At 52.7% G+C, this 27874-nt stretch overlaps 1 protein-coding gene and 1 long non-coding RNA gene across 4 annotated transcripts in view; one reads left to right on the plus strand and one right to left on the minus strand.

Annotated features, from left to right (window-relative positions):
* Positions 1-4194: 4194 nt before the first annotated feature.
* The window catches only part of ERN1 (endoplasmic reticulum to nucleus signaling 1), a 78088-nt gene continuing 54408 nt past the window's right edge, over positions 4195-27874 (minus strand). The window contains exons 9-22 of the mRNA XM_004749150.3: positions 27744-27822; positions 26757-26922; positions 21836-21954; positions 19172-19363; positions 17353-17620; positions 16506-16596; positions 16032-16221; positions 15160-15259; positions 14682-14881; positions 14096-14243; positions 12117-12244; positions 9818-9941; positions 9316-9383; positions 4195-8792 (exon numbers count right to left, since the gene is read on the minus strand). Of these exons, the coding sequence (XP_004749207.1) occupies positions 8580-8792; positions 9316-9383; positions 9818-9941; positions 12117-12244; positions 14096-14243; positions 14682-14881; positions 15160-15259; positions 16032-16221; positions 16506-16596; positions 17353-17620; positions 19172-19363; positions 21836-21954; positions 26757-26922; positions 27744-27822 (2086 nt within the window). The 3' untranslated portion in view covers positions 4195-8579. The remainder of the gene's footprint in view (positions 8793-9315; positions 9384-9817; positions 9942-12116; positions 12245-14095; positions 14244-14681; positions 14882-15159; positions 15260-16031; positions 16222-16505; positions 16597-17352; positions 17621-19171; positions 19364-21835; positions 21955-26756; positions 26923-27743; positions 27823-27874) is intronic.
* LOC106005495 lies at positions 22551-27777 on the plus strand. 3 transcript variants are annotated; one of them, XR_006607012.1, is made up of 3 exons: positions 22551-22595; positions 26614-26781; positions 27649-27777. It is a non-coding gene; the product is annotated as an uncharacterized LOC106005495 (long non-coding RNA). The 3 variants fall into 3 exon arrangements; XR_006607011.1 differs by lacking the exon at positions 22551-22595 and adding an exon at positions 25739-26522; XR_001178891.2 differs by lacking the exon at positions 22551-22595 and adding an exon at positions 25739-26522 and having other exon boundaries at positions 26614-26681.

The raw sequence follows: 27874 nt of genomic DNA on the forward strand, positions 1-27874 counted from the left end.
GAAATCGAAGAAGACAGAGACCCGGGCTTGTTGAAGCAGGGTAGGACCGGGGCCTGTGTTAAGTTTCCTGTTTCCCACACCACGATGCTGATAAGATCAGAGTTCGAAAACCACTGACCTAGCTAAAAATTCTAAGACTTACCAAACAATGACACTGGGTTTTGTCATCCTGGTTATAGCAAGTCCTATCGAAGAGGGCTTCCTTGGCAACCAACAAGTTCTCCACTCTCTGTCTGCCCTTCACTCCCTGTGACAGCCACCCAGCTGCTGAGAGTGACATGGCTTCCCACGTTGGAAGGGAGTAGGTTTCTGAGTCACCAGAATGGAGGTCAGCCCCGCAGCTCTACACCACATGGGCCCTAATGTAAATTATCTACCTTCTGCCCCTTAGTCCCTACTTTACTCCCCTTTAAAATTGTTCCGGGAAGAGTGGGTGCCAACGAAAGGGACTCTCCTTCCCAACTTCACCCTCCTCGGGTCCCCGCCAACTTGGACATCCCAAGCCCTGGGCAAGACCACTGTGAACCCAGCAGGCCTTGTGAGGCCAAGCGAAGGCGGTGTGTGTGGGGTGCTATTGCCTCCCACTTCCCCCGTGGGGTTCAGCCGCTTCTCATCAGGGTTCAGGGTTCACCATGAGCACCGGTAACCACCAAACCATCAGGGGAACACAGGTAACCATAGAAGCCAAACGGGGCATCCAATCATGACGGGAGGGGGTGGATGAAAGACAGAGCGGCAGACAGAGAATCCTCTTCTTTGCTCCCCTCAGATTGTTGGCAGCACGAACTTTTTTTTTTTTTTTTTTAAAGATTTTATTTATTTGTTGAGAGAGAGAGCAGGCACAGGCAGACAGAGTGGCAGGCAGAGGCAGAGGGAGAAGCAGGCTCCCTGCTGAGCAAGGAGCCCGAGGTGGGACTCGATCCCACGATACTGGGATCAGGACCCAAGCCGAAGGCAGCTGCTTAACCCACTGCGCCACCCAGGCGTCCCGACAGCGCAAACTTTCTAGCTGGCTAAAGTCACAGATGGCTGCGTACGGTCCTTCAGTTTTTAGGTGACGGGTAGCAGCCTTTTTCTGGGACACTTTCTACGGGAAGGGTTAGTCAGGATGGGCTTAGCTGGGCTGTGGTAATTAGCCCAGACATCTCAGTGGCTCAACACAAGGGTTTGTGTGTTTGTGTATTTTACGGATGAGAAGTCTGTTCTGAATCGGGTGACTTTTCAGGACAGCTTGCTTTCTGTGTGGGGCCTACCTACATGATTCAGATGACTTCCATTTTGTGTCGTTTCCATATGTGGCCTCCACGGTGGCCTGTCACGCGTCAGAAGAAGAGCGAGCTGGAGGCTTGTGTCCCAGCTGGTCAGGGCTTTGGCTCAGAAGTGACACTGTTTATTTCCCCTGTCACCCATTGGCCAGAGTTAGTCACGTGCCCCAACCTAACTTCAGGCGAGTCTTCGGGAAGTTTGTCTTCCTAGGAATCCAGAAAGAGGAAAATATGATTTGATGAACATGTTATTATCTCTGCCACTCCAAACATCCTTTAAAAAAACAAGAATTAAAGGCAATGATTCAAGATATCCTGTTAATATATGGTGTTTTGGTTTTTTAGTTTGTTTGTTTGAGTAGGCTCCATGCCCAGTGTGGGGCTTGAACTCATGACCCTGAGATTAGGAGTCACACTTCACCGACGGAGCCAGCCGGGTGCCCCTCCTGTTAGTATATGAAAAGCTGAATGGTGTTGCGGTCAATAGGAAATCTGTCTGTAATCCATCATTTCCTGAGTTTATTTGGTCACTGGGGCCTTTTGCCTAAGTGCAGTATTCCTTGGAACTGGAATTCTGAGGCACATACTTGTCCTCAATGAGTCAACTGTGGCTTGTGTCACCACTCTTAGAGCACCTGTGTCTGGAACAGCAGACCATCCTGGCAGAATCTTGGAGAACACGAGCCCAGCCCCCTCCTATCATCAACAGATCCTTTGAGGGGGTCCCCCTCCCCGCTTCCTGTGATGCACACCCAGCCAGGCAGCCTTTTTCAGGAACTCATCACAGCGAGGGGCAGGCCTCAGTCGTAGATGCGTATTTGGAAGGGCCCTGAGTGCAACGTCTGACCCCAGGAAGAATTTCTTCCTGATCTGTTCAGGATGAGGCCCGACCCCTCTGCTGGATTCCTGCAGAGACCCAGCCCTCACTCACTTGTCCAGCCTCCTTCAGCACTGTGGGCAGCTCAGGCTCCGGTCTAGAACTGGCTCCCCACTAAGCTAGCCCAGACCATCAGGAACAAGGGAGCAAAGCCAGTTCCTCATAACGTGACAGATGTCTGAGGCCCCAATATTTCTGGTTTCAAGTGTCTATGGCAGTTTCCAAGCCTCTTACGGCCCTGCCCTCCATCCCCAACCTCATCAGCATGTCAAGGCAGGGCCCCCCACCATCCGTTGGGTTTGGGCTCAGCATTCCAGCTTCTTGCTATCTTCTGGAATCTTGACTGGGTCATGAATCACGCTGGTGAAGGGTCATTCTTTCCAGGTTTGTGATGCCGGCAGGCAAACCCAATGAGCACACCTTTATGGCTTCACCCAGATCACGAAGCGGGCTTGGGTGAATCTGGAGAGGCAAAGGTTGGGGAGGGCAGAAAAGAACACCCACTGAGCTCACCTGCTAACCCTCTCAGAGGCCAAGTTCACTCAGCCACTGCCCCGCCGGCCCTGCCTCTCCTGTTTCTGGAAACCGCTCCCTCTGCCCCCTGCCATCTTTTACTATGGTTTCCCAGGGGCTGCCATGTTCTTACCAGCCCTGCTCCCTCTGCCCACAGCTAAGTGGCTCAGATACAAGGTCATCACCTGATCTTTGGTCTTGGTAAAGGGTCCAGTCAATGCCTCACTGAAGTAAAAGATTACATTTTTGATCTGAAGGGAAATGCTGGTCTGCAGGGGGAGAGGAATAAGGTCAGGCACAGCGCCTGGCCCAGGGGGAAGGGCAGACCGGTGGGGCTGTTGTTGGCTCTTTTCATGAGCTCTTGTAGCTCAGGCACGCACCCAGCACAAATGAGAGATGGGACAAATAATAGAGTAAGAGTCGGTGCCTTTGCTGATGAAACGCTGTTGGTATATGTACGCATTTACCTGATGAAATGTATCCAAAAAAGCACCCTCTTTGCAGTCCAACACTGACTCAGCATCCAAGCAGCGAACGCTGCCTCAGTGGCCCGGAACCACGGCCCTGGCCATGTCAGTGTCTCGACCACCTGCTGGCCTCCCTCCCAAGGACCCGCGAGCGTCTCTGTTCTTGGACACAGCTGAGGGTGCTACCAGCAGGCTCCCTCCTTGGCCTGGACCCATTCCAAATGCAGCCCCTGCTCTGGCTTCGCAGCTCCCTGGGGACTCCAAGAGCTGGTTCTGCGTTGCCATCGAGTGGCGGGAGGCAGCGAGTGGGCGTCAACAGACTCCTGCAGCCCCTCCTGCTCCCTCGGGTTTGGGCCCATCCGGGGGGTTCCGGGATCCGAACTTCAGAGGGCCCATCCCTAATTCCCAGGCGTGCTCCTGGGACCTGGCCTGGCCGGAGGGATTGGGCCGGAGGGATTGGGCAGTGGCCAGGAGAGGGGAAGAAGCCGGTCCCCGGGCCTCGTGAGTGGTCCCTTCCTGCCATGCAAGAGAGAGGAACATCCTCGGCTTTTTCACCAGATGGAAAGGAAGAAGCAGGCTGGTGGGATTCTAGTTCCACCCAGACCGGCCACTGGGCTCATCCTTAGGCCTGTGGGTAAACGGATCAGGTGCCCCTGACACACCAGGTCACGGCTCTCCCAGTGCTGCGCAGGCTGAGTTACTAAAGCAGTTTTAACCCCATTACGGGCTCCTCGGTCCTCCTCACTGTACACCCCCCAAACTCGGCCTGGAGTCTCATTCTCACCATGGGGCGTTTCAGTCCCAACCCAACCAGGCCAGCTTCCTGGAATTCAGCCTGAACCAATACTTTTGGGGACTCCCTGCAGGGTTTCAAAGAACCTTTTCTCGCAGCCACCAAGGAGGATGTTCCAGCCCCCTGGACGGCGCCGCGGACGCCAGCGGGCAACCGCAGCCTCCCCACCCCGAGTCAGCTGCTCACCTTCACCGCCCATGCCCCTACGGCCAGGAGGACCGCCGGGAATGACCCCTTGTTTGAGAGCGGGCGTCAAGTCCTCACGGAGATGAAGCCGACTTCCAGGTCTAAAACTACCTTTATTTGTGGGGGGCGCCGCACAAGACGCCTTCATCAATCAGCAGAATTATAAAACTGTACAGGAGGTACAAAAATAGGCTGTGTAACTTAGATAATTACCCTCACATCAAGCTTTAAAAATACACATAAAAATTGTACAATCTGGCAGTTTATAAAATATAAAGCTAAAAAGAGGATTGTAGGTTCACAGAGAGAATTCTATCGCACAATTAACACATACCCACTAAACAACCGTTCACGGAGAAGACACGATGGCACAGAATTTTTTAAAAAAATCACTTAAAAGAGAAAACTTGAACCCTGACCAAATTTCTCACCCTTTAATGATAAAACTACTGTGAGGCGTCCATCCCTTGGAAGGATCCAGTATAACTTTTCCTTTTCCAGTTTTAGAATGGTCAGGGGTGTGTTGTCCAAAACAAATCTGATGTGCTTTAGAAGCAAGTGCAATTATAGCTGGATACACGTCAGAGTAAAAATTAAATAAATATAAATAGGTTAAATAAATAGGTCATTGCAAAAAGAACACTACGCAAGGTTTGCATTTGAGAATGCCGCCTGGTTGACGGGTAATGCTTCCTAGGTAAGTGGGGACGCCCCCGTCACAGCTTTTGGGATACTGAAAAGGAACACTGGACCCGCCAGACGCACACAGATCACAGGGGGAGGCGAGAGGGGCGGGGACTTGGGCCGGAAGTGGACCTTAAGGCTGCCCCAGGGGGAGGCTCACTGCAGATGCCTTCTTGGTGGTTGGCCAAGGAATACAGAAAGGATTCACGCGCAGATACAAGCAACCAGAACCAGGGCTACTCACAGCAGAAATCACTGCTTCATCAAGAAAACAAAGTAGAGGATGAGGAGACACTTTGGTTTAAAAGATCATGGTCCAACCTTGGAAGGCGGAACTTTGGCTCATCTCTATGGGACACCCAGCGACTTTCTTCTAGGAGAAAGGCCAAGGCCAGGCCAGACTCAGTTACAAGGACTACGCCAGGATGGTGAAGGAGTGAGCAAGGAAGAGACACTGGGATACATGAAGAAAAGGGAGTTCAGATACTAAATGAGCAGAGAGAAGGCTAAAGAGAACGTAAGGAGGCTCTTCACAGGGGCGCCGCGCTCTCTCTCCCGGCTCTTGTGGCACAGAAGATAGCAGCAGGTGAACCAGCCTACCTCCTGCCAGGACCTCCAGGCTGAGGACCCAATACACAGAGCAGGAGAGCGAGAGCAGACTCAGGAAACCCAAACCCGGCCAGAGTCCAACTTCTGGAGAGACAGCGGCCAAGAAGAGAAAGGCCTACAACCCAGAGGCTCCCCTACATCTGCGAGAGCTCACATCAGCGGCCAACGCGTCTCTCACTGTAGGGAGAAAGAACCGCAATGGGAAACAGATCACACAAAACTTAACCAAAAGTTGACTCTGAACAAGGCCTTCCTTCTAGAATCGGGAGAAAGAAAATCCTTTGCTGGGCCCACTGACCACCGTGTCACAAGTCGGAGTGAGGTCTCACTGAAAGGCGTCTGGGACAACTATGGCACGGACAGAGAGGGAGAGGGAGAGCCCCCCCTGCATCCAGGGTTTTAGATCCGCCACTAGATGGTTTAGTGACTCACCGCAGACGCCAGTGATTCCCCCAAAGTGCAAGTGCTCTGACGCCCAGGGACATGTGGGCTCTTGCTCAACTGTGGGTGAAAAGACTTGAGAAACAACAAGAGAAATTCTGGCAGGTGCACTGAAGACCGGTTCAACACAGGCTTCAACACCAGGCTGAAGGAGAGCGGCCCTGGGATTCCCAACAGAGGTGACTAGATGCTGCTGTAAAAATGAAGACCGCGCACTTCCAAGAAGTTAACAGCCTTCCTGGAATTGTGCTTAAGATCCACCAGCTCTGCTGTGACAGGACACACAAGGCTGCAGAACCCTGTTCTAGCAATGGTGCAGAGCACAACAGGAGACCAGGATTCTGGAGACGAGGGCGAGATGCAGCAGAGGATGCCCGAGCTGTTTCCATGATGACGGGGCCACAGGACACCTCTTCAAGCCACCTTAGGGGTTGAGGAGGGACCAGGTTCCTCAAAGTGGAGAACGGCTCTTCCCAGAGCCCTGATCCTTACTATTTGCTGTGTCGCTCCCTCCACGCTCTCACAAAAGCAGAGGTTTTGTCTGTCTCGTTCACCTCTGCGTCCCCAGCCCCCAGGATCTGGCCTGGCTCACCCTGCAAGTACTCAAAGTCAAATACATCGAATACACGAGTTTGAGAAGGTGCGTGGTTAGAAACAAAGGTGAGAAGTAGAAAGGGCATTTAAAAAACAGTTGTTCTAAACACAAGCTGGGCCCAAACAGGGAGCGGACCCAAACCCTGGGCAGCCAGCCGGGACTCGCTCCCCGGCCCCCCCCAAGGACACTGTTCAGCCACGCGACGGAAGCAGCACAGAGCCCACAGCCAGCCCACCACTTGGGGCACCTCCTGCACCTGACTGCCTGGGGCGGCGGAGGCGAGCAGGGATCACACTCAGGCCCGGCAGCAAAGTGACCGCAGATCCTCAGGGACAACAGCGCAGATGCAGCAGAGTGGGGGGAGGACAGCCATCTGGCTGTGTTCCTGAACCGTGGGTGCCGTGGCAGAAGCCGCAGCACGATGCGCGCCCCCAGCCCCAGGGCTCCCAGGTCTAGGCGGGGTAACCAGTGAGGAGTGAGGGTAACAGCAGGTGGAGGATAACGGGAACTTAAGAAAAAAGTAAGTCCGGTCACTATGAAAGGAAGGGAACTGAATTCTACGAAGACACAGGAGAGCTTCTGATGAGTGGCTCCCAGCCCAGCCCGCCATCAGGAAGCAGCTCCCAGAAGGAACGGTGCGCGCTCGGTCCGTCAGCAACATCCCTGATCCCGAGCAGGGTCTCCGAGCTCGCTGGCACCGAACGAAGGGCGAGGACCCACTGACCCGGCTGGACAAAGGACACGGGGGACATCGCCACACTGTACCCTGATCACACTGAACCGCTAAGGCTCTTGGTAAAGAAAAGACAGCAAGTTTGGACTGAGACTAAAGTCAAAAACTCTACTAATTTTAGCCAAAAAGATGGTATTGACATAATTGAGGGAATATTACTTTCAAGTTGTTTAAGGGATGCGGACAGCCTTGCTATACTGCTTTACTCTTCGGCATCAGAGCACGTTCGGAACGTGAGCGCTCTTTCCGGAGGGGATGGAGGCTTTTGGTACTACACAGAACAGAGTGTATTATGCATCTTGCATTTATCTTCTTCACGAGTAAGCTTCAAGTTCAGCTTACTTCTGCTAACGTAGCATTCTACAGTATGATCAAAGTATAAAGTTATTAAAATCTGCCAAGAGAAACACAAAAGCCTGCCCACGAAGCTCGTGGTGACTCCAACCTCTGCTCCCGACCCCCCGGCCCGTCCTCCTGTCCAGGGACAGAGCGCCTCATTGCCCACATGCTGGCCCAGGACTCCCCCCAGGGTGGCCATGAGTGTCGCATGTGGCCTTCTCCTCTCTGGTCCCAAAGGCCCGTTCCTGCCTGGGTGCTGCTCTTCTTGATGGGGCAACTTATCACCTTGCCCCCGCATGCTCCTAGACATCCCCCCAATCCACCAAAGGCCACCAAAGCACTAGACTACTGTGGACTCAGGACAGAGTAACCTCTTCGTGTCTAAGAGATCAGCAGACACGGCCTCGTCTTCCAGTGGGCGGCGCTCACCTGCCCCAACGCGGTGCCTCACACTCAGGACCCTCGCTGCCCCCAAGGAACACTGGCTCTAGCGACCTGGGGAACTCCGGACGCGTTCGCGATGAGTGAGGCATCTCCGATCCCCAGGAACGACGCCCTCCGAACGACTTCCTCCTCCCCAGCGCCCCTCCCCTCTGGAGCCCCACTTAGAGCAGAGGCTCCATTTCGTGTCCCTCAGCCTCGCTGCTCGAGGAGAGAGGTGCTCCTGCTCCCGCGCGGAGGCAAAACGCAGGACGGCCTCCCCTCTCTTCCTTACAGGCCACGGGCTGACACCAAACAGGAAGTTTAAAAAATAAACTGTAGGTCTGAAGCCAGTGCGTCCAGGAGAAGGCGGAGGATGCTTCTGCCACTGCGTCTGGGATGGGCCCTCCTCGGCCGAGGACCCCAACTGGAAAGGTTTCGTGGCCAACATCTTCCCAGCTCCCTACAGGTCAGAAGGGGTCGCGGTTCCCACCTCCTGGGGTCGGCGTCTTCCTCTGCTGGCCGCGGAGTGGGCAGCTCAAGGCACTTGTTTTGGGAGCCTGGTCTCCCTGCTAAGTGGAGAGGCGTCCGGCTCGGACTTGCAGAGACCAGGCCACAGTCACACCTGGGGCCACCAGAACGGACGGTCACCCCGGCTCAAGGGGTGTCTGCAGTCACTGGAGGCCAGGGCTCTGGGGGCTCGTGGAAGTAGTAGGGCTGGAAGAGCCGCTCGTGGCCGCACGGCTCCATGGCCCGGTAGGTGTGGGAGAGGAGGTGGGGGAAGCGGGACGTGAAGTAGCGCACGAAGTCGTCGGGGAGGGAGCCCAGCGTCTCCCGCACCTCCGCGGGGAGCTCCCGGTAGTGGTGCTTCTGCAAACAGGACGGACACACACACGGAGGTTAGCAGCTGGAAAGCCCAGGAAACACCGGTCAAAGATCCTCTCGAGAGTCAAGGAAGACAGAATGTTAGTTGGTTCTCTGTCGGGGAGAAAAGGCGCAGGTACTCAGCGGTCCGTCTGCCTACATTCCCTGCTCTCCCTCTCTCAGGAGGACGCCTCAGAGCCGAGTCAGGCCCAGGGCTGGGGAGGCAGGGACAAGCTTCCCTGCTGGAGCAGCCCGGTGGCCATCGAGGGGGTTTATACTGTGCTGTCTCAGGCAGGAACAGGGCACACACAGGTCAGCAGAGACCACAGACGACACCAGCATCAGACAGCCGGCTTGCCAGAACGGAACTACTCACATCTCAACATCGCAGAAGAGCAAACCTGTCTAAGGGAACGAGTTGGCCCTGCGAGGTCAGAATTCTAGTAGGAGGGGAAGGACCCACAGAGAACAGAAAGGCGGAAGGTGGCTGGACCCGTCGCCGGGCCCGCCGGGGGTTCACGCCGCTTACCTTGTTTCTCATGGCTCGGAGGAGGTCTCGGACGGAGCCGCCTTTATAGGTCCTGAATTTCCGCAGATCTAGGGAAGAAACCAGGAATGCCATATGACGAACCCATGTCTAAAGAGGAAAATTCCCGGGGCTCCTGGGGACCAAGCGATCAGACTGAAACACGACAGAACTACGCCATGCTCGTGGCTGACAGGAATGTGTCCCCCAGAAAGAGCCTGACCAGGGCAGTGCAAGGCTGAATTCTACCTCCGGGTCATACCCACGAGCACAAATAACCATTCAGAGCATAGCACCTGTCACTGTCTCTGTCACGTGAAGAGACAAAATGAAACCCACATCTGTGTAATGAACCCCAGAGGACACACCCACGAAAGCCTCAACCCTGTGACATCTGGAGCCCAAACCGCCCGGAGCCGCCAGCTCCACATTCACTTCTTAGAAACGGCTGCTGCTCTGGAAACGTTTCCGCCGACCGGCACGGCGGGGGCTTCAACGTGGTCACCTGTCTGCAGGGGGACGGTGATGTTCTCTCTCCAGTCCATCTTCACCACAGCTCTCCCGCCTCGCTCCAGCTGCTTCACTATCGGGCCGTCCAGGGACTCCTTTTCTATTCGGTCACTCACGTCCTGCGAGGGCGACAAGGGAAGCAGGCGATGGTCAGTGTGTGGAGAACGGGAGGCTGGAGAAGCGATACACTCACGCACAGAATGGTCACTGCCACATAAGCCTCGGTCCCCGGCACCAGCAGCAAGTGCTGTGCCTCAGTCCCTCCCGATCTGTCACCCTCTCTCCTGCGAGCAGCCCTGTCTGTGGCTCACTGGGGAGAGACCCACATAGACCACTTCTGTGACAGGGGGACGTGTCGCACCTCTCCACAAACCCAAATGCCACACCCGTGTCTCACCCCTGTGCACGCCTACTGTCTCTCACACGGAGGCGAGATGCAATCAACTGACTGTTCATCAGTGAACAACAACAGCTCAGTTCTGCTCTGCATCTTGGGCTTTTCCGTCTACGCAAGGAAACGGGACACGCTCAGATCCACAGCTGGTCAGAGCCCCTCATACAAACAGAAATGACAGATGAGGCCCTCTTCTAGAGGGAGAAAATTGCTGACGAGAGTGTGGGCTCTGGAGGCCCTGCCCTGGCCTCAAACCCTGCCCCGTGTCTGAGCTCGAGCTCCAGCAGCCGAGAAAACCGAGCGATGGGTCCCACACGTGTTAACGTGGCACAAACTCACTAGCCATAGTCTTTTCTTTCTTTGACGAAGGTGAGGCTAGACTGGCTGACTCAGACTTGCAGTAGCTAGAGGAAAGCCCTGGACGGGTTAGCTGCTCACCCCGGACGCCCTGCAGACACAGACTTCTGCCGCAAAGCCGGGACAGCTATACGGGGGGAGGCAGGTGTGGTCACAAGATAGGGGACTTGGAAAAATGAAGACTTTAAATCCTAACCCACAGCGGGCTGGAGGTCCCTTTGTGTGAGCTTTACTCCTGTTCTACATCTTGTCATCACCAAAGGAACCTGACTAGTTTCCAGAAGCCCCTGGAGGACACCTGACCTCCTAACTGTAGTATTACGACTCTAATGAACAATCCTGCCCACTGCTGCCCTGGGAAATGGCACGAAAGCCTCCCCTTCTCAATCCATTCAAATATCTACTAAGCACCTGCCACGAACCAGAAATCAACCACTCCTGGTCTCAGGGAGCTTCCATGTTGGGAGGTAAGGCTCTACTCGGACTGAGGGTTCAGGGTGACGGTCACTCCTAGACCCAAGCTTCACTCTGACCCAGACCACACTGCCCCTGGGGGCCTGCCTTCCAGGGCGGGTGCACTGGGTATGATGTATCTGGATGAGCTCTGCTGAACTGACCCCAGGGAGAATGAGAAACCCGTTTCCTTTCCACAAAAGCCACTAGGCGGGCAACACCACAAAGTCTTAAAACGGCCAAACCACCGGTGGAGCTCAGCTCTACCCATCCTCTGAGTATGCGTCTCAGAATCCACCGTAAGCAAAAAGAGATGTGGGCAAAGAATAGGTAAAAGAAGGTAGAAAGAATCCAGTGTAAGTAAATGTTTAGATTTTGGAGACTTGAATGAAATTATATAATGCCTAAGAGTTCCTGCACAGTAATCTGTGGTGAAGATTCGAGAAGAGTGCAGAGGTTCAGTTAATAATTGCTGGAGCTGGCAGACGGGAAAAGGGAAGTGCATGATCATATTTCCTCCATTTTTGTGTGTATTTGTAAGTTCCCGCAACATAAGGTTTTTAAATTACGGCACATCCACAGGACTGAGTACAAGAGTAGTTAAAATATTAGAATTAAAAAAAAATTTTTTTTAGAACTTTAAGATGAAAAAAATTGGATGCTAATATACTACATTAAATATATTAATAACATACTACTATTAGGGGCACCTGGGTGGCTCAGTGGGTTAAGCCTCTGCCTTCAGCTCAGGTCATGATCTCTCTCTCTGCCTGCCTCTCTGCCTACTTATGACCTCTGTCAGTCAAATAAATAAATAAAATTAAAAAAAAATACATAATAAAATATTGTATCAAAATATTAGGTGCTGAGGAAAAAAAGGACACAAAATTGTACATACAGTTTGACCCTAACACACTTTTATCTGTATGAAGAAAGTATGTTAAAATATCAACCATGGTTCTCTCTTGGTTATGGGATTAGGAGTCATTTGTTTCATTGTCTTTTGCCATATTTTTTAAAATCTGGGAAAAGTTAAATGAAGGCTTCTGATTAAAAAAATACCCCCAAACCCCAAACCCAAGAGGCTGACCTGGAAGAACTGCAGCTGCTTCTCCAGGCTCCAGAAGAACGGGTGCTTCAGCACGTGTTTCGCGGACGGGCGCTTCTGAGGCTCCATGGCGATCATGTTCTCTATTAATTCCCGGGCAATGACGTCTTCTACAAAGGAGGAAGACAAGCAAGTCGTCACTGTCCCCGGCCACGGTCACAGTGAAATACCCGAACCTTAACAGCACGCGTGCCTTTTGATTCAAGATTCTACTGACGGGAGCTCATTGCAGAAATGGTTTAAGAACGTGCACACGGGAAGCCTGGGAGGCTCAGTGGGTTAAAGCCTCTGCCTTTGGCTCGGGTCATGATCCCAGGGTCCTGGGACTGAATCCCGCATTGGGCTCTCTGCTCAGCAGGGAGCCTGCTTCCTCCTCTCTGCCTGCCTCTCTGCCTACTTGTGACCTCTGTCAAGTAAATAAATAAAATCTTAAAGAAAAAAAAAAAAGAACATGCACAAACTTTGGCCAATACAGGGAGTTCTCACCATGAGATCTGGGAAAAAGAGTAACTGGAAATACCCACTAGTGGAGGCTCTGGGAATGCCTCAGGGTCCCAGGCCATGCTCTGAACATGATGCCCCATTGAACACTGATCAACATGGAGAGGGACTCAACGGCATGGACGATTTACCTCCATGTTTTACACAAGGACACATACCTGTCTAATTAGATGACTGGAATAAGATATACAAAGGTATTAACAGCAGGGACTCCTCACTGTGTTAATGGAATTGGGGTCTTCATGCTAACCTATTGTTTCTATAGGGAATAAGGAAAATTAATCCATGAGCAAAACAGAAAATTAATTTTGATTTCTTTTACACATGATCTTAGCCAAAAGGCCGAGAAGCAATAGTTTTGATTTTTTTAAAAAAAGATTTTATTTATTTATTTCACAGAGAGAGATCACAAGTAGGCAGAGAGGCAGGCAGAGAGAGAGCAGGCCCCCCGCCAAGCAGAGAGCCCAAAGTGGGACTCAATCCCAGGACCCTGAGATCATGACCCAAGCTGAAAGCAGAGGCTCAACCCACTGAGCCACCCAGGTGCCCTTGATTTTTTTTTTTTTTTTTAAGATTTTATGTATTTGATGGGGCGCCTGGGTGGCTCAGTGGGTTAAAGCCTCTGCCTTCGGCTCAGGTCATGATCCCAGGGTCCTGGGATCGAGCCCCACATCGGGCTCTCTGCTCAGCAGGGAGCCTGCTTCCTCCTCTCTCTCTCTCTGCCTGCCTCTCTGCCTACTTGTGATCTCTGTCTGTCAAATAAATAAATAAAATCTTTAAAAAAAAATATTTAAAAAAAAAAAGATTTTATGTATTTGAGAGAGAGTGAGCAAGCATGCGCATGTGAGCAGGGGGAGGCTCAAAGGGGGCTGGAGAGAGAGAATCCCCAGCAGACTCTGCACTGAGTGTGGAGCCCAATGTGGGGCTCAGTCTCATAATCCTGAGATCGTGACCTGAGCTGAAATTAAGATGGTTAACCAACGGAGCCACTCAGGTGCCCCCGTTTTAATTTAGAGGTGGCACTGGGTATTATGGGTCAGTTACAACACAGGAAACCCTGAAGTTGGCAAGGAAGGCTTGTTGCCCCTGCACCCAGAGAGCAAGACTCAGCCTGTCTGTCCAAGCCCAGATTGCACCCACTGACCACCGGCCTGCACACGCAAAGTTTATGAAGCAGGGACTATTTGTTTTCCTGAATGTTTATGCAGGAAGGGACCTCAGGTTATTTAACCCTCACAGGTCACAAGCAAGAAGACAGAGGTCCCCAGAGGGGGTCTTTCCCAGGACATCGAGGGGCTTGAAGGAGCCTCAGAGTTGCCGGCCTTAGGAAGAGGTGCTCTAAGCCAACCTAGCCAACCTTCCACCAGCTTGGGAAAGCGTCCTCAATTCCCGGAGGCCCACAGAGTCTATCTGGGCAGCTGGGGTGGCTCCCGACCCCTCCTGCCCTGCGGCCCGCTCACCGTGCTTCTCAGGGTGCAGGCAGTCCAGGCTGTAGGCTCCCAGGAGGATGTTGGCCTGCCGCTGCAGGGACTTGCCAAAAGGGTGGCTGCCCTCCGATATCACGTAGTAAAAGACACAGCCCGCAGAGAAGATGTCCACCGTGTAGGTCTGAAGAGAGACGGAGGGGGTGAGAAGCCTTCTGGAGAATTATCCTCCTCACTCTGCAGCAGTGAGGACAGGAGTATTACTGCTGCTTCACCCACCCTGAAGGGGCCCGGGGAGACTTGACTAGCATATTCGAAGCGCCCAGGGCCCTGCTGGCCCCGGGCAAGGGCTGCGGGCATGTTGGCCTTCACAGCAGGAAACGTAGGCTCTAGAGCCGAGGCGCTGGGGCAGGAAGTGATTAGAAAAGTACGGGAGTGGGGGGAGAGCCACTGCCCTTGCATTCGTCTGAACAGGACCATATGGCAAGTGCCAGCAGCATGCTGTTCACATAGAAGCTCTTTGACAAACATCATTCTCCATGTGCCACAGTCCCCAAGCCTTGAATTCAGGGGCTGTGTCTCTTGAAGAGGCAGGAGGCCGAGAGCTGCGCCCGGGACTCACAGGGTTGTCCTTGCAGTCTTCGCTCAGCATCTCTGGGGCGATCCAGCCTTCCGTGCCCGGCACTCCGGAGCGGCGGCTGAAACTGTGCCTGCCTACGGCTAGCTTCTTGCACAGGCCAAAGTCCGAAATCATGGCCTTGATCCTGCCATGTGCGTTGGGCATGGAGAGGAGAATGTTGTGGGGCTTCAGGTCTCTGTGAACTAACAGAACGCTCCAGATCAGTCCCACACTCACCACGAGTAATGTCAGGGAGTGCACCCTCTCAGATTCCCAGTAAGCCTGCTGCCACCTCTAAGGGTTCTAGCCTGCAACTGTGAGAGTCCTCTTTGAACTCTTATTGTCAGAAGGCCACCAAACCTCGCCATGTGCATACCAGCGATAAAGCACAGATTCTCAGCAGAGGGAGGGACCACGCCTGCAGCCGCCAGCCTGCCCCTCCCCCAGCAGGGGTGCAGCCTGGGAAAGGGAAGCGTCTCACCAATGTTGAGGGAGTGCAGATGCGCCAGGCCCGAGGTGGTCTGCTGCAGCAGGGTGATGGGCTCCAGGCCGAGGTGGGCAAAGTCCTTCTGCTCCACGTACTGCAAGAGACACGAGGCCAAGGTCATGCACACAGCCCCTCTGCAGGGACAGCCCCAAACCAACCCAACCCCCTTCCCCTGACACCCCCCCCCACAATACATTCTTTTTTTCATTCCAGTGATTTAATTTTGTTTAGAAAACTCCTGCCTGCAGCTTTTTGCTTTAACATTTGGGATTCGGTCCGCTCATTTTCTTTGATCCTATTTATACTGACAACATTCTCTGCCCAACAGACTTTCTCCTGAAGCCAGAGGCTCAGTTAACCAAACAGAAGTCCCGAGGGACTCGTGTACAGTGATAAAGGTAAGAGTGCAAGGAATTCAAGTTCATGGCCTCATACAGGCAAACCTGCAAGTGCAGCCAGCTAATACCGAGACAGGTTCCCGGTGAGCCTAGAGATCGAGCTTGAGCAAAAGGGGTTCGCAGGAGGATCTCCAAGGCCTGACTGCTCGGCCAGCATCCTCCAAGCCCGCACTAGCCCTGTTCAGGGTGAGAACTGCAGGGTTTCCTGGGGGCAGTGGAGACAGACACCAACTGCAACCAAAGATTGTCCCACCCAACTGAAGATGAGGGGCTGAAAAGGCTCTCCTTCCGGGCTATTTGTGGTTAAGCGGGTGTGTCTGTCAAAAGCACCAAACTGTTCGCTCAAAGTCCTACACTGTTTTGTGACCTCAATGAAGTGAATATAAAGAAATAAAAGAAAAAGAAAGTGTAATCCCTCGAGCCACCGCTGCCCGGAGGAGGGAGGCTGCAGCCGCCCGGGGCTCCCACCTCCTGCAGGGTGGCGGCGCACAGCTCGATGGCAATGTACTGGAACTGTCGGTCCCTCTCCGTGCAGAAGTAGCGAATCACGTTGGGGTGCTCATCGGATTCTCGAAGCAGCTGGACCTCACGGTCCGCGAAACTGAAACACTCAGGAAGGATCCTCTTGACAGCCACGTCACGGTTGTCAAACATGCCCCTGAGGACAAGGATCAGGGGCTGGGTTGGGGATGCAAAGCAGGCTGTGGAGACGAGAGACCCACAGGCCCACGGTGCTCTGTGTCCCTTGAGGCAGCAGCCACCCCGTGAGCTCCCCAGCCCTAACCAAGCACCAGGTGGCCTTCCCTTCCTCCCCAGAGGTGAACTCCTCCATCTTGGCCTCTGCTATGACCCTGCAGCACTCCCGGGGGCCTGGCCTGCCACATGCAAGCGGACAGGTGCTCAGACAGGAGGTGACATCACAGAGCTCTCGGAGCCACTCACCGGTACACAATCGTGCCCTCAGCTCCATGACCCAGCACGTCCTTGGGACAGAATGAAATCTTCCCAACTATCACCATGTTGGTTTCCTCATCTGGGACGAAACAGGAAGACAAAGTGGTTACAAACGAACATAATCTCAAACCCCTCGAGGCTAGAAGGCTGCGAGCTGCCTGAGCCCAGATACAGAAACGGATCTCGCAGGCTGTATGTTCCCAGCCCGTGGCGAGCGGAAGCCGGCGGGCTCCACTCCCCCCTGACACCGGGGCCACAGGCTCCCCACCTCCTGCTGTCTGTCCCTGCCTCAGTGTTACTGTCGGGAGACAGTGGTCCACCACAGATGTACCTACAATTTGCAACCGAAGCCTTTGGGAAGCACAGCCAATGTGCAATGGAGGGGCCAGGAAAAGGCCTCAGACTGAGACTGGGGCTCAAGTCTCTTGCACGAGCTCCGCGTCCAGCCCCTCTGACTATTACCCCCAGACCAGACGGCTGGTCTGAGCCAACCCCCCCCTCCCAAAGAAATGGGGGTCAACAGCGGCAGTGGTAACGGGGCTGTGGGCTGCCTCAGCAACGCTCTCAAGTCAGACACCCAGGGGACCTCGGGCTAGCAGCAACTGCCAGCCCCTCCAGAGCAAGACGGAGGGAGAACAGGATGGTCCCCCAGAGGGGAAAGGCCCTGGGGTGGCGTGGAAGCCAGGCCACCAGAATGACAGGGCATGAGGTGAGAACACAGTGAACCCTTAGAAACGGCACTCTGTGATCCCGCGGACGCTCCCTGGGAGGAACTGGTACTGGATGGCTCTTAGACTATGTTGAAATGAAAAGAGAAAACAGCAACTCGTTTTACCCTCATCGTCCTGCTCCAGAAAGGGGCTGCTGCCAGCCTTGGAGGCAGAGCCACTGGAGTGCAGCGAGTGGTTGGAGGCTCTGGGGGACGTGCTGGGGCTGCTGGTGCCCGAGCTCTCCGAGTACAGGCCGGACGAGTCCAAGGGCTCAGCATCCTGAGCCACGTCTCCAGGTGGATGGAAGGGCAGCTGCTGCTGTTGCAGGAGCTGTATTTTCTCTAGTTCCTTCTGGAATTGCTGGTGCTGGAGCTGCTGCTGCTGATGCATGCTCTGGGAAGAGAAACCCGCATCCAGACAAGGGCAGTCTGCTCCCTCCAGGGACACACGCGGGCGCAGGCTGGTAGGGAGAAGCTCCCCATGGCAGAGGAAGCAGGGGCCCTTTATGAGATCCCACAGGGACCAGTGAGAAGGTGCAGGAGGCAGGATGGGTTCAGTGACTGGGGCTCTAATTGCCATCTAGGATTTCCCAGGAGAGCCCACGCCCCCTGCTGGAGGGGCCTGGCAGGGGCAAGAGGAAGGACTGATGTAGGTGGAGGTTGGGCCTGATGAAGGGGGGAGGGGTCCATTCAATTCTAAAATTCTAGGACTTTTATGGAAGTCTGGAGTCGTTATAAACATGGAACCAAACAGAGCATGGGAAGACCCGGGCTTGCTCAGGCTGTGCACTTGATAGAGGCTACGGCTCTACGTCCACGACGGCTGTGCACTTGATAGAGGCTAACACACAGATGGTCACTGATCCGGATGGGCAGGGGAAGCGGCTGGGGCTCACAACCTCACAGCCATCTCCCCACAGCCACACAGCCAGGATGTGGCTGTAACATGTGGCCTGGCCAAGTCCCACTTCCCCCATTTCGTCACGCTGCCTTCCCCACCTCCCCTACTCCTCTCATCTACCCCGCAAAATTCGGGGGTCATCATGTGAAGTAGCAGTGATCCGTGATCATTACTACCTGTGTGGGAAGAGCACTGAAGGGACGGCTGTGAAGCCGACCTCCCGTCCCCCGGGAGTTTTCTGGCTCTCACGTATACTCTTACACTCCCTCTCTGAACTCGGGTTCAAAACCAGGAAATGCCAAAGATCAGCTGAGTAACACTGGGAACGTTATTTAACTTGCCCAGAACTTAGCTTCTCTGGGAGTAAGGCAGAGCAATGATGACCTCCCGGAACTGTGGGAGGTAAGATATAAAACACTGCAGGTGAACCCCTCGGGACAAATGGAAGGGTTTGTCATTCCTATTCCTGAATGGGACATGAGCCTCCTGGACACTAGTACTCTAAAATGACACTTCAGTGCTCTGAGCAACTTGATGAAGGAATATTCTAGAATGTTTTATCCAACTGATAACCTATTCAACTATGTAATCTTAGCTCGCTCACTTCCAACAGAAAGTAGAAGGAATGCCGCCTTTTCCACTCTCGCTGGCATCTCTCACAGGCAGTTTGTAAGGAAGGAAAGCTAAGTGGATTTTCATCTATCATCCCTATTCTTAAAAAGGAAAATACAGTTAACTATTCGAAATGATCTGCAGAAGCAAGGTTTACAAATCAGTTTTTACGATTAGTTAACTCTATGACATAGGTAAAAAAAAAAAACAACAAAAAAAACCCAAAAAAACCAAAAACCTGTCCTTTCCTGAGAAGCTAGTGTCTTTTTAACAACAATGTTTCTAAAAATAAGCAAATACTAACTCTGAAATGTGAAAGGCAATGTGTGTGCTTGTCTGATCTGATGCGTGTGCGGAGCTCACGGGCACCAGGTGACCAGCCCGGAAGTTCAGAAACACCCAGGAGAGCGAAGGGAAGGGGCAGAGCTTTACCAAGGGGTAGGTGATGATGAAGGCCACCCAGCCGATGAGCAGGAAGGTGCTCAGGATGATGGTGGCGATGTCCTTAAGCACAGAGTCCATGGGGGCCTCAGGCTTGGCTGGGGCACGCTCGTATTTCTCTTCCACATCCTGTGAGACGGTGGTAGGCGCGTTTTCTGAAGTCTGGTCAACCAGGCTGATAACCTTGTATGGGACAGAGTGACTAGGTCACTGCACAATTTCTGGCCAGATATAAATGAGCCAAACAGTCAAGAGTAGCCGTGACTACCAGGCAGGATCATGCTGTAGAATGTGCTGGGCTTTTTTGGCTAGGCTCACCAAAGATCACACAGCCAAACAATGGCTCTGCCTTTGTCAAAGTGACTGTCCTGGGCCAGGCTGTACTGCAATGCAATGAGGTTATTATCAGTACTCAAAAACAGCTCAAGAGCAGTACTTTTGGAAGGGTCTTTAGATCCTATATTCTTTAGAAAATCCTCACTGAAGACAAAGATGTCCTCCTTTGAGGGTCGATTTGATATCTGAGAAAACTCTGACATCCTTGGTGACAAAGTCTAGTGAAAAGGTGGATAGTCACTTTAATAAAACCGTGTTACATTAAAAAAGAAAACCCTGTGTGGGGGCACAGATGTGGCTGAAGAAAAATAAAGCAGCCTGTTTCTGTCACTTGTAAACTTCCAGGGCAACTCCAAAAACAAAATCATTCTTTTCAAGTATCTCACTATTTTTCAAGGTTTCTGAAAAGCATCAGAATCATCTGTTAGTGTTAGACAAAATTTTACTTGGAAGCCCAAAATGGAACCAGATAAAAGTGGACCTTCCGTCTCAGTTTTTTGGAGTCTCTAGGACTCCAAGAACAGTTTGGGAAAATGTATCGATGTGTTCTCAAACATCCTGTGCCCCGGGAGCGCCATCACTGTTTGCCCGGCGAAGTGAACACAGCCCCTGGGCAAGCGCAGAACTTGGCATCCCCCACCAGGCACCCACCTTTCCCCGCAGCCCAGACTTCTGCCTTCGCTTCTCCCCGCCACTCCCCCCACCCACAGTGTATGGGGTGGTGGGGGGCTCGGCCGGTGGGGAGCAGGCAGCTGAGGAATGTCTGCTGAGCACAGGACCAGGAACAACCCTTGGTTACATTCGGTCTGAGGTGTTTGTAACAAAGGTTGTCTTGTTGCTGTGTAAATGCAACTCAGAGGATTTTAGGGGAGTTTTAAAAAACTCTGTTCAAGTTTGGATGGTTATTAAAATCTTAACTGTGGCTATCTCTGGCCTTAGAGTAAGGGTTCTGTCTTATTTTCTTCTCTATACTTTTATTTTCTAAGTGTTCAGTGGTAGATGCAAGTAAGTTTAATAAGATCAACATCAATGCTGTCCGAGGTCGCTGTCTTAGGACTCAAAGTACTTCTCCAACCTGCTATCTTCAGAGACCACAGGCAACTCGAGATATCTCGCTCTAGATTCTTAAACAGCTTCATGATTTTCCTTTCCTTTCTCTCTGGATCAAATCTGAGCCCTACAGTGAACTTGCCGTGATCGCGGCCCCCACATCAGCCAGTCCCCCTCGTCTTCCTCAGACCTTGCCCACAGTCCAGGCCTCTCTCAGGCTTGCGTCCCCCGTGGGGGGGGGGCTGCAGAAGCTACCAAGTCCGAATGGCTTCTCTAGACCCCCTTCTCCCACCACTGGCCATGCTGGAACCCCTCCTACCTCCTGCCTCCTCCCCTCGCTCTGTGCCACAGAAGGCTGCCCCACCTATGGGCACAGCAGTGGTCTCCCTGCCCTCTGGTTCCCAACTGAGACCCCAGCAGATGGGGCAGGAGGTGGGAAAGGAAGTCCAGGTCGGTTGCTGATTATGCCAACTGAAGCTCCAGGCTGTCCACTCCTGCCCCCCAATTTCAGGCTAAAGGATGCTAAGAGAACGCCTAGGGCTGTCCACATCTGTGAGAATAATCCCTTTACTAACTCCCCTCCGATCGTTCTAGTCTGGATGGCCACCTATGTCCGGCAGAGACCCTGCCCGGCACTCTGTGTCCCCAGAGCTAAAAGGGGACAGCCCAGGGCAGAGGCTCCCGGTAGCTACCACCCGGGGGGGCCTCCCTGCTGCCCAAATCTCTGTTCTGTGGGCACACTGGGCCCCTGCCACACCAAGCCTCTATCAGACCAAGCAACCGAGCCCACCGTTTCCAAAGAGCTACTCCTGGTTTCAAGAAGCTTCGGGTCTCCCACCTCCTCTCACCAACCGTTGGCTCCACTGCCAGGTGCAAGCAAAGCTGGGTGACGTGATTCCTCTGTAGCACATGGTCCCACTTCCCACCGCTCCCCACGTGGTGGCCTCAGAGCTGGTCTCGGGCCCAGAGCTGCACATGCAGGGTTCGTGCCACCTCCGGGTCTTCGTCTCTGCTGCCCTCTGTCCTCTGGTGCCCTTTACCCCTGTCCCATCAGCCAGCCCCCTCCCCCATCCCTCTGCCTTTCCCACCGCCCTCACTAAGTGCTCTGACAGTCTCCCCACCGGGCCTTCACTGGGTGATGTTTGCTGTGGGTTCCCGAGCAGTCTTCTCCCCTCCCGAGTCCACTGTGAGCCCCAAGGCAAGGGCAAATGCCTTCCCCCAACACCTGACCCGAGGAGGCAGGAACTAACTGTTCACGTCCCCACTCACTTCCTCGAAGCTCTTCTTGTCTGAGTCTGCAGGAATCACGTTTTCCCGATGTTTGGGCAGGTTGTTGGGGAATCTCTCCAGCATCTTGGTAGACGCGGACAGGGGGGTTTCATGGTGTCCTGGGAGAGGAAACACATTTCCATGAGACCGGCTCCCCACATGGTGGTGGCCGTCCATGTCAAGCTCAGGCAACTGTCGCTCCCTACTGAGGGGCCCAGAGGGTGAGCACCCACATTTGTAAAGGGAGAGAAAATGAGGGGCAGTTACCAGAAAAGTCTCATTAAGACAGAAATTTTATTACTCAGTGGCAGGTATACAGTGTTCTGAATCTCACAGTGAGGGGCAAAGAAGTGTCCTTGTCAGGAGAGGAATCAGGATCTTTGGGATATGTTCAGAGTAAGACTTGTGTGGGTAATTCCTAATTTACTTGTGGGCTGCTGAAGCTTCTTGAAGCTCCATTAAAAATTCAAGCAGTTTCTCCCTTCAAGCACTACCTCGTAACATCACCCTACTAAGGCTATCACATTCCCACCTTAGTATTTAAATCGCTCGGGTGGCGTTCTATTCCTATTATCTAAATTCCATCCTGGGGGGGGAGGAGTCAAGATGGCGGAGAAGTAGCAAGCTGAGACTGCTTCAGCTAGCCGGAGATCAGCTAGATAGCTTATCTAAAGATTGCAAACACCTGAAAATCCATCGGCAGATCGAAGAGAAGAAGAACAGCAATTCTGGAAACAGAAAATCAGCCACTTTCTGAAAGGTAGGACCAGCGGAGAAGTGAATCCAAAGCGACGGGAAGATAGACCCCGGGGGGAGGGGCCGGCTCCCGGCAAGCGGCGGAGCAACCGCGCACAAAATCAGGACTTTTAAAAGTCTGTTCCGCTGAGGGACATCGCTCCAGAGGCTAAACCGGGGCGAAGCCCACGCGGGGTCAGCGTGGCCTCAGGTCCCGCAGGGTCACAGAAGGATCGGGGGTGTCTGAGTGTCGCAGAGCTTGCGGGTATTGGAACGGGAAAGCCGGCTACAGAGACAGAGCCGACAGTAATCTCGCAGCTCCGTGTTACCTTGAACCGGTCGCAGGCTCGGTGAGCTCGGAGCGCGGCCGGAGGTCAGGCAGACGGGAGTAACTGGGCGCTGTTCTCTGAGCGCGCACTGAGGAGTGGGGCCCTGGGCTCTCGGCTCCTCCGGGCCGGAGACCAGGAGGCCGCCATTTGTATTCCCGTCCTCTGGAACTCTACGGAAAGCGCTCAGGGAACAAAAGCTCCTGAAAGCAAACCCGAGCGGATTACTCACCCCGGCCCCGGGTAAGGGCGGTGTAATTCCACCTGGGGCAAAGACACTTGAGAATCACTACAACAGGCCCCTCCCCCAGAAGAACAACAAGAAATCCAGCCGAGACCAAGTTCACCTACCAAGGAGTGCGGTTTCAATACCAAGGAGAGCAGCAGAATTCCAGAGGAGGAGAAAGCCAAGCACGGAACTCATGGCTTTTTTCCTGTGATTTTTTTTAGTCTTGCAGTTAATTTAATTTTTTCTTTTTCATTTTTTTTTTTTTTTTCTCGCCTTCGGGTAAAATTTTATTTTTTTTAACTGTTACCTTTTTCTTTTTTAACGATTTTTTACTAGTTTATCTAATATATATATATATATATATATTTTACATTTTTCTTAGGTGTTTTCTTTTTTTAAATTCCATCCTGGGAAGGGGTAAATTATTCACAAGAGAGAAACAGGATGGGGCGCCTGGGTGGCTCAGTGGGTTAAAGCCTCTGCCTTCAGCTCAGGTCATGATCTCGGGATTCTGGGATCGAACCCCACATCGGGCTCTCTGCTCAGCAGGGAGCCTGCCTCCCCCTCTGTCTCTGTCTGCCTCTCTGCCTACTTGTGATTTCTGTCAAATAAATAAATAAAATATTAAAAAAAAAAAAGAGAGAGAGAGAGAAACAGGACGCATTTGCTAGGGGAACCGGGGGGCACAGTTCTCTGGGCCCTCACTCTCATCTCTATGCTATTTGAAGACTACCTACTGTATGTTACACATTTATTGAGCATCGTCTGTATGCATATTACTGTAAGAGAGACAAAGTTGAGTAAAACTGGGATTCAGTATGGCTCGAAAATCTGTTTAGCTCTAACATGAAATGACGCCTATACTACCCAGAAGAGCCAGTTAACTCTCTCACAGTGCGCTGTTGGCTCCAGGACACACTTTTCTTTGTGTTCTCTCCCTGTGATGCGGATCTCACTCTATGATCTTTCCACTGTTGTCCCAAACCTACCAGAGATTCTTATGGTCTGTATTTCCAAGACAAAAATAAACAAGAAAAATCTTTATCTTTAGGTCAGTTCTCTATAAGATCATTCTTTCTTTCTTTCTTTCTTTTTTTCCCTAAGATTTTATTTATCTATTTGGGCGTGGGGAGGACAGAGGGAGAAGGAGACTCCCTGCTGAGTGGGGAGTCAGACATGGGATCCAGGACCCTGGGATTATGACCTGAGCTGAAGGCAGAGGCTTAACTGATTGAGCCACCCAGGCATCCCTAAACACGATCATTTTGTTCCGAACCACCACGTTTCCCCTTGTCTGTGAGAACTATGAAACATGCTTTACTCGGAAGTAGGATGTCCTCATGTGGGGTCTTCCTGCTTGAGACCCTGGAATCAGACCTGCTGATGGGGCCCAGAGATCTGAATGTGAGTGTCTCCGGGCACCTCTGAGGCTCACTAACAAGAAACCTTTGCTCTAGGAGAAAACAGGTCGCCCTCCCATGTGCTGCCCTGTGCTACAGGGCCCTGCCTGCCCCCACCCCCGCCCCCAGGGCCTGCTCCCTGTGTTTCAAGTCCAGCCTCCCCTGTAGGGATTTAGTAACAGACAACTACAGACAGGATTAGCCCAGATCCTTACTTCCTGCTATACTTCCGCTCACAGACAGGTGTCTCCCGTAACTGGGCCCTGGTGCCATCAGGCCGCACGCTCTGAACCAACTTTTCCACGAGCATCATCAGGAGATCCCAACACATTTTTGTACAAACAGTACCTGGTCTTTGGGATACAAACAGTACCTGGTCTTTGGGATTTATCTATCATCATCATCACGTCTGGGCTCTAGAGAAAAAGCACAGGCCCTGGCCCAGACCCATGGACTCAGGATTTCCAGGGGTCAAACATGCTTGTCTGACAAAGCTCCCACAGGAAGCCAACAGTACCCCAGGTTAAGACCACCAGACCACATAGCTCAAGCTAAGAGGACTCATTTTATTTTCAAGACCAATGTGGGAAGCGGGGATATCCTTAATGTCTTCTTCCAAAACTAAATCGAAGGACACAGTTGGACATAAAAGGGCATGTCATTTTACCTGTGGCCCCGAGTCTATGCAAAGATTGCCAAGTAGTTCCTTATTTAAAAATGACTAGCTCCGGAGTTCCTCCAGGGGATTTCAGAAGTGTGGGGTGATTCCCTAATGACTTCTTAGCACTTTGTTGAGTTTCTCAGTTTTCTTACTTGGACAACCTTTCCACTTTAAAAGGATATCATTTTGCAACCTAGTCATGAAGACTTTGGCCCCATATTTTTTGTAGTCTTAGGGACATATTTCCTTAGTTTTCAAAATTTTCTCTCTTCTTAGCCACTGGCGGGCTGGTTATGTATCCCTTAACTCATACAGAAAACTACATGACCTTGTAATTTTAATGGCCTCTACTCATCAGCTCTTTTCCCCCTCACATTGGCCAGTCACGCATGCTCTCAAAACTACTTCTGTTCAAAAGAAAGGTAGAAGTGGGGCGCCTGGGTGGCTCAGTGGGTTAAGCCTCTGCCTTCGGCTTGGCTCGTAGACTCAGGGTTCTGGGATCGAGCCGCGCATCGGGCTCTCTGCTCAACAGGGAGCCTGCTTCCCCCTCCCCCTCTGCCTGTCTCTCTGCCTACTTGTGATCTCTGTCAAATAAGTAAATAAAATCTTAAAAAAAAAAAGGTAGAATTACTCTGTTACCTCTTTTGCCCATTATTTGGCAGAAAAAATAAGCAGAAGAAAAATGACTACAGAGAGTCAGAAGAACAAGACCTGGACAACCATACAGGGACGGATCGGGACTCCGGGACGCTCAGGCTCCTATCTGCAACTCCCAGTTACACCCCTGCCCCCAGCCCCCATCCCAGCCTGGGTGCCACCACGGGGCCTCCTGGGCCCACATGCTTCCCAGCTACCCCACATCCTTTCCTGGTGCCTCCAGCATTGCCCTCTCTCTGCCCCTTCCACTCAGCAGCTAGCAACCACTTGCCTCCCGTGCCCCCTCACAAAGTGGCATCCCTGCCTCTCACATCTCTGGGGCTAGGAGGCTAAGAGGCAGCAGGAGTGGGGGGAGACAGGATGCACAGAGACAAATCAAATTTCCCCACATCCGGGGACTTCTGTTGTGGCTCCCTGACCCAAGCCCAGCCTCAATCTCTTTGCCACCTTCCATTCCTCCTGGATCTCCAACAACCCCCCCCCCCACACACCCTGTCTCCAACTCCCCCCAACCATGGAACTCTTCCATAGGAATCGCCCTGGTTTCCCAAAAGTGGAGCAACAAGGCTGTCTACCCCACAAGGGGCAGCTGGCAGAAATGAGGAGATGGGTTCGAAAGTGCTTAGTGCCAGTGCCTGGCATATAATGGACGGTCTGCGCGCCGGATAAGTGCACAAAGGTTATGTTAAGTCTGTACTTGGGTTTTGGAACATTAATGAATTTTGAGAACTGATGTGGTAACACAACTACCTTGTTTCTTTTCCTTGCAGATAAAAACAGTGCCAGGTCTGAAAGACCATCTTGGACCCGAACTAAGCACAATGCAGAGTTGACCACGGTAAGGAGCAAGGCCGGTCTTTGCCCACCAGGGGGCAGCACGCTGCGGCAGAAGGGATGAGAAACCAGCGCTTACCTATCAGAAGCCAGTAGTTCCTCAGGTAGTTGAGCTTGTTCTTGCCTTTGAGCCCAGGGTCAAACTTGACGTCTGTGCTGGGTGTGATCACACACTCCCCTTTGTCCCCGATGGTGACCCCATCAGTCTGGGGGCCTTCCAGCAAAGGCAGAGTGCTGCCTCGGGGCTGTGAATAAAGAACAGGAGTGAGGTCTGGGGCAGCCCTTGTAGAGAAGCACCCAAGGAAAGCGATTTCTAGTGTGGGGCTGGCCCAGGACAGCCAGAGCAAGACACAAAGCCCTCACGTGGCAGAGCCTCCTTCCTCAACACCTTCATCAGGGGCAGCTTTTTAAAGTTCTTTTGTCTGGGGAAGAATGTGTGTGGAATTCGCAGAGGCTACTATGAGAAGCAGAGGTAAGTGAAGGAGCCCACAGCCCACAGCCTCTGCCCGGACCAGGGTAGAAGTTCTGGCCAGGAGCCCAGTGCTGGCTCCGCACTTGGAAGAGGCTGGTGAGGTCTGAGGAGGCCTCGAGAGGTCACCAAAGGATGGGAAGGATTTGAGCAGGAAAAAGGAAGGGAGGGCATTTGATGCGTGAGGCACAGCCTGAACAAAGGTGGAGAAAGCCAAACAGGAACCTTCTGGAATGAGGGAGAGATGGCCTGCACAACTCCCACAGAGACCCGAGCAGTGTGGAAGAAGGGTCCTGAGGGCCTGGACAGAGACAGAGGAGGGTGTGAACACCAGCCTGGACAGTTCAGACTTGAACATGAAAGCAAAGCAGAATGTCTTGGGCTCCCGGGGCTTGGGAAGCTGCTCTTGTCATACATCTTCCCTCAGGAAGTAAAAAATGGTACATGGGCAGGAACTGTTTCTCGGGATCTAAGACCTGTGTCTTGCATTCTTTCCCCACAGGATGTTCAAATATAATTCAGAGTCATTCTTTGCCAAAATGGAAAAGGAGTGCTTGGGAGGAGGCTGCCCCTGTGAGCCCCGGAGAGGAGACTTACCACAACGGCGACTCCCTCGTGAACCATGGAGGGGGAGGCATACAGGCTGGTAGAGTACTTCCCGACATACAGGGTGGGCCTAGGAGACAAGCAGAAACATGCCTTCTACAGTCACTTAATTTCTATGTTCC

This window comes from Mustela putorius, unplaced genomic scaffold (genome assembly GCF_011764305.1).
Source record: "Mustela putorius furo isolate JIRA1106 unplaced genomic scaffold, ASM1176430v1.1 tig00000487_pilon_pilon_pilon, whole genome shotgun sequence".
NCBI lineage: Eukaryota > Metazoa > Chordata > Mammalia > Carnivora > Mustelidae > Mustela > Mustela putorius.